This window comes from Ochotona curzoniae, unplaced genomic scaffold, assembly GCF_017591425.1.
Source record: "Ochotona curzoniae isolate NIBS_2020 unplaced genomic scaffold, NIBS_Ocur_1.0 contig_1302, whole genome shotgun sequence".
Classification (NCBI taxonomy): Eukaryota; Metazoa; Chordata; class Mammalia; order Lagomorpha; family Ochotonidae; genus Ochotona; species Ochotona curzoniae.
Genome location: NW_024465035.1, coordinates 18,263,931 through 18,278,214, shown reverse-complemented (window position 1 = coordinate 18,278,214; position 14,284 = coordinate 18,263,931). Strand labels below are relative to the sequence as shown.

Genomic DNA, 14,284 nt, shown 5'->3' with positions numbered 1-14,284 from the left:
GTAGAGACATTTTCTTGTCATCATTCCCTAAAAATACAGTATAGCAATATCTGTATAGCATTTATGTTGTATCAGGTGTTGTACGTAATCCAGAGATGATTTAATGAATGCGGAAGGGTGTGTGTAGGCAATATGTGAATGTAAGGTTCTTGAGCAGCTGGTGACTTTGGTATCCTCGGGGGCCTTGGCAGCAACAAGCTGTAGACACCAAGGGAAAACTGCTTATCACACAAAGAAGTTTGTTAATCAAATTACAGGCATTAAGTAATTTCTGCTTGCCAACTTTATCAGTCGTATTTCCCTATTCCAGGAGAAGTCTAGCATCTGCTTCCCTGTATTTACAAAGAGCTCTTTTCTAGCCTTACTTTATTGGAATGTCTGTACTGTATAATACAGCAAGCCTTATACTTTACATGGCCAAGGAAGTCAGCTACTGTCTAGGAGTTATTTACAGAGTCCGAAATGCTGACTTCAACCTAAGAGAACATGGAAAACCAACCAAACAATGACCACAGTATGAGCAGTTTCCCAAATAAAAATGTTACTTTTAAGAGCCATGGTTCATTTAAAAAAAAAAAAAAGAGCCATGGTTCATCCAGTTTTGATCCAATGAGTTTTTAGGATAGCTGATGTTACAGACAAGATATTTCAATTCAGGGTAGAGATTAACCCAGGCTTGAAGACTATGTGCTATCTGAGCTTAGGCCCAAAGCAGCTGGGTTGAGGAAGGGAATGAGCCACAGTTGGGGCTGGGTTGAGGGTCAGGCTTTGTGGGCACTTCTGCGAGGGCCATTGCCAGTCTCTGGAAGGGTTTAAAGGGGGCAGAGAACATTTATTTCTTAGAAAGATTCCACAAGCATGCAGTCTGGTGAACTGAAGGGTGGAAGGTGCAGAGGGAGTGCAACAGGCAAAAACACACTGTGCCCCGAATCACCAGTGAGAACGAAGAACTACTCAGAAGACTGAATCAATGAATAATGCCCAAATTCCTCACTGAGCATCAAAAGATAAGTGTGTCATCAAACAAGTGAAAGCAACAGAAATAAGGTTTGAGCCAGAAAACATCCAAATGGCTAGTAATTACTTAACTAAATACACGGTCTGCAAATGCACATTTAGTAGCCACTAGAATAAATTGTGCAGCTTGAAACTTCAGATAAACTATGCAATAAGAGGCATAGGGCCAGATATGACACTAACATCAGGGAAAAAGGCAGTGGAATAAAAGTGAAAAGAAGGGTGAACGAAAAGTTATGACCAAGACTAGATTAGGCACTATCAACACATCTTTCTTTGTCTACTACCTCAGACTCCTTCAAATGAGAGAAGAGGCACACTGACCCAAGGACAGACTTGGAATAAAGCCAGCCAGCCAGCAATTCAGAATTTACAAAACATTCCCAGAAAGCCGAGCAGATCAGACCTTGTACCACCTCACCAGGAGCAAGGACAGAGGGAATGGGCTGATGTTCGGCTTGCCGGCTGGAGGCACAACGTGGGCATTCTGCGTACTGTCTTCCACTTTCTTGGTAAGCTAAGAATCTAGGACACATGCTTGCGCTTGAGATGGGGGTAGGAGAAGCTAAACGGGAGCTTTGAGGAGCTCATTTCTACTATGGAGAAGAGGGAAAAAGAACTGAGCCAGGCAGGATTGCTAGGCAGCCCTGAACACTCAGATACAAATTACAGATCAGATATGGAGATTGGTAGGAATCTGCAAGGCTGTGTGATGCCACCAAGCAGCGGCCAGGAGTATATAACACATCTTCCCTTCAGCCAGTGGCGTGAGCTGCAAGAGCCCAGGTTCCTGAACCTATGTTTTCATTGTCATTAGAAAGGGGAATCATATAGAAAAGGGTCACTAAAGCTAGGGCCTGCAAGCTGTGAATGATATCTACCATTTGAATAGTTTCAAAAATAATCAAAAGACTGATAACACAGGAATATTACATGAACACACAAGTTTCAATATTCATAAAAATTTTTTCTTGTAATGAAACCACTTATTTCTTTACACATTGTTTACTATGAATGCTTTTGTGTCTTAGCAACAGAGTTACATATCCAGCCTGCAAAGCCATACACATTTACAGAGTATAATGGTATATCCCTGACATAAGACAAAAGCTGTGGAAAGACAAGAAAAGAATATATCAAAAGATTAAGAGCTGTGTGATCCTAATGATGAAATTGTTGGTACTTGACAAGGATATATTAAGTCTACCTTTAATTTTGACAGTATCAGTATGTAAAGTAAAAATTCAAATCAAACCTTGACATTTTAAATTCAGTCCAATATGGTAACATGTCTAGTTTATTCTTACTGAATTATGTTATTGACAGAACTTCTGTTGGACAGTCAGTAAGCAAAAATCAACTACAACAAGTAAGAATGTCCAGTTGTCCTGGTCTTGATCATAAAAATAAAATCAAAACATACTGACAAAGCCTGATGGCTCAGTAAAAGTTTTATGTTGTTGTAAAAATGAAAAATTCACCTTCCTGACTGAACTTGAGGAAGCAGCACACCTGGTATTCCACTCATTAGAGAGCTCAATCACTTCCTTTTCCAATGTCACTCCGCTTTCCTAGCTGATCTTCAAAAAAAAATGCTTCTTTGATCATTGTATATACTCCCGCCGCCCAACTAAACAGTATTAGTGCCTTAACAAAAGGTCAAACACTGTAACTTCAGAAATAGGCTGGCTGCAGCTTCATATCTTCTGGAAATGAAATAACAGCACTTACTGAACATGGTTAATAACTATTTTTCAAAGTGGAATCGACTACTGATATAAATGGTATTTGATAATGCAGGCTCAGTCTTTTGCTTACATGGTCAACTAAAAATATCTAAAGGTATGCTCAGAATTTACAGATCATGCAGCAAACCAAGAGTTAAAGTTGTAACTAGTGACAGGAATATCTATGCACATGGTATACTTAGCTACGTATTTAACCTTACCAAATGCATTTTCACCTTTATCTTTAAATGGGATTTTCCATTTTTATGCAACATAAAAGCATTTTCTGATAGAGAATAACCTTTGGTAGTTTAAAGTGTAAGCAATTTATTTAAATACTTAAGTCTATATCCTCCCACTGGATTTAAATCTTCAGCTGTTATTTCAATTTATGCATAAAGTAGGATTTTAAGTAATGCTAAAAGTGATGAAAATACTGAAAATGGAAAAATAAAATGAGGAAATGATATATGTAACAGAAAGTGAAGCTAATTAAACAAAAGCAGTGAGGTGAAATTCACTGATATTTTTCTTATAATTTCCTTGCCACATCTCTCTCTTTCTTAGGTTAGAATTTCTTCTGTAGACTTCCGGCATCCTAAAGGAAGATACTTGATAAAGTTTTACCAATGTCAAACACATTGCTGGGAAGAGAATAAGTGAGCACGTCTCTGTAATAACATTACGTATCACAGTAAGCCAAAATTTCATAGGACACATGTAAACTATACATTAAGTATTCAAATATATTTTATGTGACAGTAAAAACCAAACAAATTTCTAGAGTAATTTTATGGACTATTTCATTGTATGACATATTCCCTTTCTATAATACTAAACTATAACTAGAGTTGTACTTTGTGTTTCTGTGTTGCTTATTGGTCATTCCTTTCCATTAGAGTCTTCTTGAAAGATAAGAGTACATTTACATTATCATTGTAACAATCAAAACTCAAATAAGATGTTTGAGAAACTTTTCCTACTTACCCCAGTTATGTCCTTTACAAAGAGTAAAACATTCTTACAACCATAAAACACGCCTATCTTGACTGAATTATGTACAAATTGTGCTTGTAACTGCACCTTTTAGTTTCAGTCTTAGATAATCTTTTTGTTGAAAAAGCACAAACAGTTACTACAACTTTGAAACTATGTATTATACCAAACACCTAATTTTAATTGTTTAAAAATACTGCTGTAAATAACTATGTTTTGAAAATATAAAAATCTGTTACACTATCATGTTTTATTTAAATACTACAACATACCTTGCCGTGAGGATCAGCAAACATTCTTGTGAAAATTTCACATAATCTTTTCAGCTCAACTCGACTGCCAAAATAATAAAAAAGCTGATTAATAGCTTGCTACAGAAACAGTCATTCAAAGGTAACTTTACCTATAACTAGGTTTCTTAATAAAAGGCTTAAAAAAAAAAACGCAAAATTGAGGCTTAAGATTTACTAGTTAAGGTAGAATACAAAGTTACAAACGTGACAGATTTGCTGTAATGAACATTATTTTAAAGACTCAAAGTTATGAAAAGAAACATAATTATCAATTCCCAGCGGGTCATAGATCTAAATCCAAGAAATTTTCATCAAGTTACTGAAGGCAAACACAGGTGAAACACTCTAAGACACTGACATAAGCAAAGACTTCTTGGATAAAATCCCAGGAGCACGGGCAGTAAGAGCAACAGATGAAGGGATTATAGCAAGTCTATAAGCTTCTGCAGTGCAAAGGAAACACTCAACAAAGTACAGAGGCAACTGACAAAATGGAGAAAATATTTGCAAACTATACATTTGATAAGGAATTAACATCCAGAGCACATAGGAGCTCAAGACACTGGACCACAAACTAAGCAATCCAGTTAACAAATGGGCTTAGCTTAGGAACAGGCATTTTTCAAAGGATGAAAACAAATGGCCAGCAGATGCAGGAGATACTTGGGGTCACTGGCCATTAGGGAAATGCAAGCAGAAACCACAATCCGGTTCCATCTCACCCCAGTCAGAATGGTACCATCCAAAAATCAAATAATAATGAATGATGGCAGAGATGGGGCGGGGGAAGCCACCCTAAAGCACCCCTGGCTGGAATGTAAACGCATACAGCCATTATGGAAGGAAAGTGCGGAAACACTTCTCAGAACTCTGAAAACAGGCGTACTAAACGACCCAGCTATTCCACTCCTGGGAATTTACCCAAAGGAAATGAAACTAGCATTGGAAAGAATTATATGTACCCCAGCTGTAAGGAGATCAACCACAATAGCTAAGATACGGAACAAACCCAGCTGTCCATCAACTGATGATTGGATAAAGTAATTATGGTATATGTACACAACAGAATACTATCCAGATGCTAAAGAGGAAGGAAGGAAGGAAGGAAGGAAGGAAGGAAGGAAGGAAGGAAGGAAGGAAGGAAGGAATCCTACTCTTTGTAACAAAATGGATGCAACTGGAGACCATCATGTTTAGTGAAATAAGCCAGTCCCCAAAAGACATATATCACATATTTTAAGAATTGCATGACTTGTGGTAACTAATATATAGAGTTCAAAAACCAAAGTAAGATATACGAGTAAAACTTGCAACTTGAGATTTGATTACCGTTTATACCTCTTGTTTATTTCATTGAGGAATAGTGGTTCCCTTCTTGCTACTTGTTGAACTCTATTTAGTGGAGGATTAAGCTTGTGATGATAAAGAAAACTGAACATACATAACTATTAAATTAAAAGAAAAATGGGCCTGGCATGGTAGCCTAGTGACTAGAGTCCTCGCCTTGCACATGCCAGGATCCCACATGGGCTCCAGTTCTAATCCTGGCTGCTCCACTTTCCATCCAGCTCCCTGCCTGAGGTCTGTCAAAACGGTACAGGATGGCCCTAAGCCTTGGGACCCTGCACCCGCATGGGAGACCTATAAGAGGCTCCTGGCTCTTAACTTTGGATTGGCTCAGCTCTGGCCATTGTGGCCACTTGGGGAGTGAATCATCAGATGGAATATCTTCCTCTCTGTCTCTCCTCCTCTCTGTATATCTGACTTTTCAATAAAAATGAAGTCACAGAGGGAAATCTCACTATTCTCATGACTGCATGAGTTAAATGCATGAAATCTGTCCCCATGAAACACGTAACACAAGAAATGCAGCTATATTTCATCAGTGTCACATGATGGTAAATCACACATTTGACATTTCCAGCACATGAATCCGATCCTTACATTCCACTTCCTAGGGGCTGAAATCTTTTTACTGTCTTGTTATTTAGAACAAAACAGTGAGTTTGATATTAACCTAATCTTGATGGCTGAGTGAGGATAATACTATGAGTTTAAGTGCTATGCTTCATGAAGTATGATAATTTACATGAAAATACATTGGGCACAATAAAAATATTTATTAAATCATAGATCTTTTAAAAAATAAATATGCAACAAGTATATCAAACTCAGATTTCACAGGTTATCAAGCAACATGCAATTCTACAGAATAGTTCAGGACAATGAAGAGTGCTGGGAGAAAAAGTCAAAGCCATTTAGAAAGGAAACAACACGAAAACCCCCAAAACCAAAATAAATCTCTGTCAGTAGACAAAATCATATTAATTTCTTTTTATTTTTTTTATCAAGATTCATACGGTTAAAAAAAAAAACACTAAAAAGACGCCTTAATTTCTGAATAAGCACAAGCATTCCTTCCTTTCACTGAAAAACAACCTACCAGAAGCAAAATCCTAATTAAATTAGCATTATTGGTAGGTACATTTTAATATTTTAAGATTATGTTTTAATTTAACCTGTACTTGTGGATAAAAGTTTCCTTTGAGCACACTTCATAAAACACAACTGAAATGACCAATTATTGGTAAAATACAGAATACACAGTCCCACAGGACTGAAGTTTACCAAAAAAACCTCCTGAATTCAAGACAAATAACCTTCTATGCCAGAACTCCGACAGAGTTTAAAAGTGCTAGCTCAGCAGAAAGTCGCCGGAAGAAACTGCCTCTTACCTTAACGTTCTTTGATTTTTCAGTAAGTTCTGCAGCCCCAGGAGCCCTTCCTTCCTTTCTGACCAATTGGAACTAGCACAGCGGTTAAGGACTTCCGCGACATCTTCTGTCTGCCGCATGTACGTGGGGATGCTGCCGTTTCGAGAACTGTACGAACGTTCCGAGCAAGCGCTGGATGCGTCACTGTTGGCGTCGTCGTCAGAATGCATCCCGTACGATTCGTATCTTCTTCGAGCCGGTTTTTTCTGTTACATATAAATAATCTCATTGGGAACAGCTAAGAATGGAACGGTATTTCACAATATGTGTGCATCCCAAAACAACTGCTTTGTGTTTCCAAATTGATTCAAAGCATGCTGCTAGTCATTCACTTTTGTAAAAAGTTGTAGATGAGGTATTTTTTTAACTATGGGAAATCACAGAAACAGAATAGACGATACAGAAGTAAAGCTACGAAAAAGTGGGAAATGCACAGTGTACATTTTTTTCTTCTTTAATTTTCATGGAAAACCAAGTAAATCAACAGAAACGACAATCAGTTACTTCAAAAAGTTCACTTGAAAACTGTCAAGAGTTTGCTTTGTGGTTTTATTTAGCCACATTCATTCTGACCAAAAACAACAGCAACAAAAGCAATGAAAACATAAGGCATGCTTCCCACAAACTTCCTGAAGATCCTCGTAGAAATTAGAGCTGGTTAAGTAGAAAATACTACCCCCTTACTGAAGCCATACAAAAGATCCTAAAAATGGATTCTTTCTCTGTGTACAATTCCATTCCTCCTCCTACCCTAGCCAGCTTCTCTCTGCTACTTTTCTCACCCGTGTTCTTTGTCACAGTTGCAACCCTCACATTTACGGAGGACTAAAATGCCAATGGTGAAAAATGGTTTTGCTCAGTGTCAATGTTAGGGGGAGCGTAACCCAAGGGTGCTTCAAAAAAATTGGTGGACCCAGAATTAAAAGACAAGTTTGTTTTGATATCCAAAAACTTTGAAATGGATGCAGTTTTTTTTAATAATACATATTTTACACAAACTTTTTGAAGCGCCTTTGTATACCACTCATGTCACTAAATATGAGAAAGCAGAGATTTCTTTATAAGAGAATCGATTAGAGTTTGTATACTGAAGTGAGATGAGAGAATAAATAGATTATTTAAGATGTCCTTGAATGAGTCAGAAGCAAATCTTTATGTGTACATGAATTTTGGCTGCTGAGTGGTAAAGACGCTATCAAACATTTTAAGGACAATTACTTAAAATAGTTCTCAGTGGCTTTAAATTCTCTGAAGTCTAAATCTACAGGAAATCTGAACTCAAATAGTTTACAATGACAGTCCTTTAATAAATGCCTTGTATCGATTTAGAAATATCTACATAGTTTAGAATAGCATTGCTGTAATATCTGCCTATAGTAGGCTCTGGGACAAGCGCTGTAAACACCAGTGTGAATTTACTCATCTCATCTGCATTACGTAGTCAGGGTGAAAGACACTCTACTTAAGTGGTATCTGCTTTTTGATAAGCATATTCATAGAAAAATAGATGTCTGTCTAGGAGTTTTATACATCCACTTTGATTTTTTTTATAGGAAACCATCATCTGTTAAATTGACGAAGCAAAAGAAGTTACGGTATCACAAGATGTCAGAAAACAGCAATGTCTATACCTTAGTCCGCATGTCTCCTAAGAGCTGACAGCATTAATTTTTAAAGAGAAAAATTGAAAATAATGAAGAACAGTTTGCTAAACAGCACATTGAAGTAGGCATTAACAATGCCAATGATCAGAAACATTAAGTTTTTAACAAACAGATACAAAAGAACCACTTGGGCGCAGCCTATATCTTTAATCTTGTCAATATCCCTTAGTTCAAAGGCAATGTTCCCAAAGACATTCCCTATTTGGATTACTTTTCCATTCCCAAAGTTAGCTTTATTTTTATGATCTTTCCCGGGTCCAAATTAGGCTTAACAGCTGGAATGTATTTTTTCCTGCACATTGACTAAAGTGAATGGAATATCTGTGCTGTGCACACAATGGGAGCACACAGAATGACTGGGATTCCCATTTTATACTTGGTGACTACACACATTCCTCAAATGACTAACATACACCATATTCGCATAATAGCTTGTTCCATAAAATTGATGTGCGTTGGACTTAAGCATTCAATTAAAGAAAACTAGAAAACACGATTTGAGAAATACGCTGAGAAGGAACAGTAACCATCTTGGTCTGCCTTTCCAGCATCAGAACATGTCCCCATCTATCCCACATCCATGGGAGCCAGGCCTCCATCCAGCTGTTATCAATCGACAACAAAGTCATCTAGTGGCTCGGCTAAGGGGACAAGGTCAGTGCTTGCACACTGTGACAGCAGAACGATAGGCGTCCCGTGATAATATTCAGCAAGTTACAGCCACTCTTAATGAATATTTTAAAACATTTTAAATGTATGCAGGAAAGATTAGGTATAGTTATCGATAGCAGTTAAGATGTGGTAGCTTTAGAAGCATAATAGGTAATTTTTAGTTCAAAGCAAACTAAATGTTTCTCAATTTCAGGATAAAAAAGATAATTTGAAGGAAATGTCATATCAAGTTCACTTGAGGAATCACCAAAAAAACCCGTGTTGTCTACAATGTTTGAAATGCTACTTCCACAATTTTAAGCAAAGAACACTGAAAATACGTACAGACTCAAGGACAAAATGTCATGGATCTTCAGGGTATATTTCTAAACCTCACCATTTAATGTGCCAAGTATAAACAACCAAGAAGCCACCTTCATTATAATTTGCACTTTCTCTTAGCTCAGAAAATAAGGCTAAAGAAAATGTGATCCTAAATTAAAACAACAAATGCTCAAGGTTAAGCTAGCATTGAAATTACATGTGTGTATCTGTGTGCATATGTGTTTATACTAATCTATTTGCTCTTATATCCAGTAAGTAAACTGCAGCATATAAAATATATTAACATACTAATCGTCCTGATACTCATCAGTACTCTACGCCCTGAGTTAAAATTCTGAATTCATAAAGATCAATAATTAATTACACTGCTCTGCTCTTCATATTGTCCACATTTTTAATTCCTGTACCTCATGCATAGACATTTTCCCATTTTCTATTCAAAGGGGAGCCTGCCTCAGTCACTCCTACCCTAACTCAAACAGCTGGACTGATATGGAAACGGACTAGAGTACCAAGGCATCTGCTACGGCCTCCTCCACGTCGGAACCCGTGTTCAGGACTCGCATGGCACTGACGGACGAGGACAGTCGGCTGGATTGGCTGATCCCATATCCCGGACCTAATTCATCAAAAGAAGGAATACAGCTTTGAGACAGTCATAAAAGTAACAGTGGTGGTTTGGGACGTTTTAAGATCCTTGAGGGAGGGGAAAAAAAACCAATGGGGCAAAGCATTTTAAGAGCAATATTGTACTTTCCGGGCACATTTAGTATTTGGTCATATAAAAGAGTAAAGGCAATCAGAATTACTGACAGTGTAGGGAATAAACTTACAGAATATTAACGATTTACAACCACTAGAAACCAAGGGCTCGCAGATTAGAGTTAACAAATCTACAGCCCTCTAATTAATCTAGTTCTATCAGTTCAGACACCATCTCATCTCATGGATAAACTAAAGAGTAAACCCGGGACAAAGAGCAGTTTCCAAAAGGTAACGGTTCAGAACATCAGTGAGTCCACACCAGGAATTTGCAAGGGGAAAAAGCTCCAATTATTATCTTCTCTCCTTCAGGATAGGCTGATCTCATTCCATCACTGAGGCAGATCATTTGATAGCCGTTACGTGCCCAGCATTCCAAGGGAGCTGATGACAAACCAGAAATGAACTGTCCCCCTCAACTGCTTTCTATACCACCGTTTACAATTAAAACACTTCATCCACCATTTTGGTTTTTTTTTTTTAAACATACACAAAAATGAAATACATAACTAAGAACATAAAGCAGTTCTATACTCTAAAATGACATAACAGATTATATAAATTAAAGTTTCCAACTGCTAGTAAAAAAAAATGCTCAATAAGACTGCTGAGGGGGGAAAAAGTTACTTGGGGAGAAAAAAAATTGAAACAAACAACGATGACAAAAAAAAATCTGAAAATATGAATATTATTTGATGGAAACTGAAAAGGACAAAATGTGAGATGAAGGCACAGATGATGATGGAAGTGTACTCATCCTTCACCTGAGGCCCCGTACACTTCGGGGGCGTAGAGGGCACCAGTAGATCTGGAATGATGTCTGGAGGCTGGAATAACAGGACCATACAAACCCCATCTATTACCACAGACACAAGGAATAGTGGCAGCACTACTGTCAGGCAAGGAGACGGAGTTCAAACTCGGAGTACGTTTCAGCGCTGATGATCAGGATGTTGCCAAATACGGCCAAGTGGACGTGAACATTGCAACACCATCCCTGTCACACAGACACAACTGACGCCTCCGGGACAGACACGGGCCTACAGCAGACCCAGGAAGGAGGGCAAATACTCAAATGGAAGGAAATGCCAAAAGTACAAGCATGAAACAAAGAAATAAAAACAAACATTGTGGTTAAAAAAAAAACCACTATGGTAACTAGTGACTAATAATAATCTTATCTTCTTTAACCCCAATAACCCCACAAGAGAATTATTCCAGTTTCCTGGGGGTGCTGTGGTCTAAATGCTTACGAACCCCCTCCCACTTCCTCACTGACACGCTGAAATCTGCATCCCCAAATTGACCGCACAGGAGGCAAGTTTCTCTTTGATATCAGTGCCCCTGTAACAGAGATTCAGGGAGCTAGCTGGCTCCCAGTATCCCACAGAAAAACCACCCGAGAACCAGAAATAGGTCCTCACGGTCACTCCATCTGCGGGCACTTTGACGTGGGGCTTAGCATCCTCAAACTGGGAGGAATAATGCCTATCATTTATAATAATGACTATCAGTCCATGTCTTTCATCAAAAGCCTGAATGAAGCAGAAAAGGAAACTTAAAGCACATCAATTTGATCAAATTCACAAAGCATGGTGTATTATTTCAAAATCTCTGGTTTCTTTTTTCAAAACTTTTTTTTTAAGATTTGTTTATTTGAATGGCAGAGTTAGAGAGAGTCAGAGAGTTAGAAAGAAAGGGAGATGGCAGGGGTAGGCCAGGGCAAAATCCAGAACCAGGAGCTTCCTCCAGGTGTCCCATGTGAATGAGGTGGGTCCAAGCACTTGGGCCATCTTCCACTGCTTTCCCAGGGGCTTTAGCAGGGAGCTGGATCAGAAATGCTGCACTAAATGTCTATCCCAGCTGCTTAATAATAAAATTAGGACAGTTTTTAAATTTATTTTTAAAAATTTACTTGAGAAGCAGAATGACAGAAAGAGAGGGAGGAGAGAAAGAATCTTCCATCTGCTGGTTCACTCCCCAGAGGCCAGCTGGAAGCCAGGGCCCAGCAGTTTCATCCATGTCTGCCTGTGGGTGGCAGGAGACCAAGCACTAGGGTGAGATCCGCTGCCTCATAGGTGCATTAGCAGGAAGCTGGCAAGGAATGTGGGCATCCCAAGTGCCAGTCTAACTGCTCTGACATAATTCCCACCAAAACTGGATCCATTTAAATTGTCCAATGGGTGAACACAGAAAACTAAAGGGTAGATAATACTTCTTTCAATATTGTTATGTTTGCATTTACATTTTGAGTAACCGGTATCGAATGATAAATTTCCTCTCATCTCTCACCACTGTACAGGTTTAAAAGGTATAGGAGCACATCTTGGTTTTTTCTGATAGGTTCTCTAGTAATTTCACAGCATTCTGTAAATACACGTCATATCGTTAGAAACCTAGATCTTTGTCACTACTCTGTCATGAAATTGTGTCTGGGTCAGCAATGAGTGTTAGGGGAGTTCTGGGGCAGTGGAGGCAGGGAGGCAGTGATGACACCCACAGTGACCACGACAAGTGATTGCTCACCGGGTGTCTGGGTACCAGGCATTGATGTGAGGGATCTTTGCATGCATTTTCTCATTTGCAGTCTTCAAGGCAAACCTAAGACATGTGTGTAATTATCATTCCCATTTTCTAGAGGAGGAAGTCCAGGCACAGAAAGGTGACAAATCTGAGGCATGAACCCAAGCTACCGGACCCTAGAATGCATCCTCATTTAAAAGTGATTTATTTTACTTGAAAGGCAGGGTTGCAGAGAGAAAGGGACAGAGGGGAGGACAGATCGATGGACAGATTTTTGACCTGCTGTTCACTCCCATAATGGCCACGGCGGCTTAAACCACTTGTTGCACAACAACTGCCCCAAGATGTATGGTCTCAGAGGTCACACAACCTCTCCACTTTGTTCAGCTCCTCACAGTGCCATCCTTGATGGAAAGGGAGACTTGATTTTGTTTCTTTAAATGAACACAATGAGAACGCACAACATACTTGGGAGTGGATGTGCGCAAGTCTGAAGAACAACTTTAGGCATTATAGCAAACTACATGTACAAAGGAAAAGTATCTGAAGGACTACATATTTGGGCATATAAAAAATGCATTGGTTGGGGCCAATATCACGGGATAGTACTCTTAAATTGCCTCCTGCAGTGAGTGCTAGTATGCCATAAGGGCACAGGTTCGTGTCCCAGTTACTCCACTTCTGGTCCAGTTCCTTGTTTAGGGCCTGGGAGAACAGTGGAGGATGGTCCATGTACTTGGGGCCCTGCACCCAAGTGAGAGATGTTTTAGAAGCTGTTGGGATTCAGACTGGCTCAGTTCTGTTTGTTCCAGTCATTCTAGGAGTAAACCAGATGATGGATGATCTCTCTTTCTCTGTCTCTCCTTGTCTCTATAAATCTGTCTTTCAAATAGTAAACAAATCTTTGGGATAAAAATAGTATCCATTAGAATACTGAAGGATCATGTAGAACTTCTAAAAGATTTTCTCAACATAAAAAATTATATTGGCATAATTACCCTAAAACAGTGAGAGGTTTAAAAAATCATTTGGTATTTTTATAACTGAAACAAAATATTTTAAAGTCAGGGTTATAAAGCAACGTCCAGACAGATAATCAGGGATAAACAGATTTTATAGTAGTAACATGGGAGGAGCTAAAACATGGGAAATGACCTTAAGTTGTAAAATACTATAAGCATTCTTCACATGAATGATACATGCACATGGCATCCTGCTGCACTCTTTCATATAACACAAGTTAAATGATCTAAGTTGAAAGATCAATATTTCTGCTGAAAAAGACAAAAGTATTTATTTGACTAAGCTTAACAATCCATTCACCTTTTGAGAATACTTAAATCTTTAAATTGTACAGGTTGACTTGTCCAGAAAAAGCTTGAATTCTGTACTGTCAAATTTCAATCTATGTGACATCTACTTGATCACGATAGTGATTTAATTAAGCCATGACTAACATTTACACTTCCTACAAGTAAGTCAAGCCAAATATATTTCCTAAACATATCATTTCCTTCTAATTCCTAAAATGA

The 14,284-nt window shown here is 38.4% G+C and overlaps 1 protein-coding gene across 23 annotated transcripts in view; it reads right to left on the bottom strand.

Moving 5' to 3' along the window:
• CLASP2 (cytoplasmic linker associated protein 2) overlaps positions 1–14,284 on the bottom strand; it is a 160,505-nt gene that overhangs the window by 43,531 nt on the left and 102,690 nt on the right. For 12 of the 23 annotated variants that reach the window (XM_040964567.1, XM_040964603.1, XM_040964613.1 and 9 more), the window contains 3 exons: positions 9,980–10,086; positions 6,769–7,013; positions 4,013–4,076 (listed from right to left, as the gene is read on the bottom strand). In XM_040964567.1, the coding sequence (XP_040820501.1) occupies positions 4,013–4,076; positions 6,769–7,013; positions 9,980–10,086 (416 nt within the window). Of the gene's footprint in view, positions 1–4,012; positions 4,077–6,768; positions 7,014–8,438; positions 8,463–9,979; positions 10,087–10,993; positions 11,057–14,284 lie in introns of all 23 variants that reach the window. The other 11 variants (XM_040964557.1, XM_040964576.1, XM_040964663.1 and 8 more) reach the window with 3 other exon arrangements.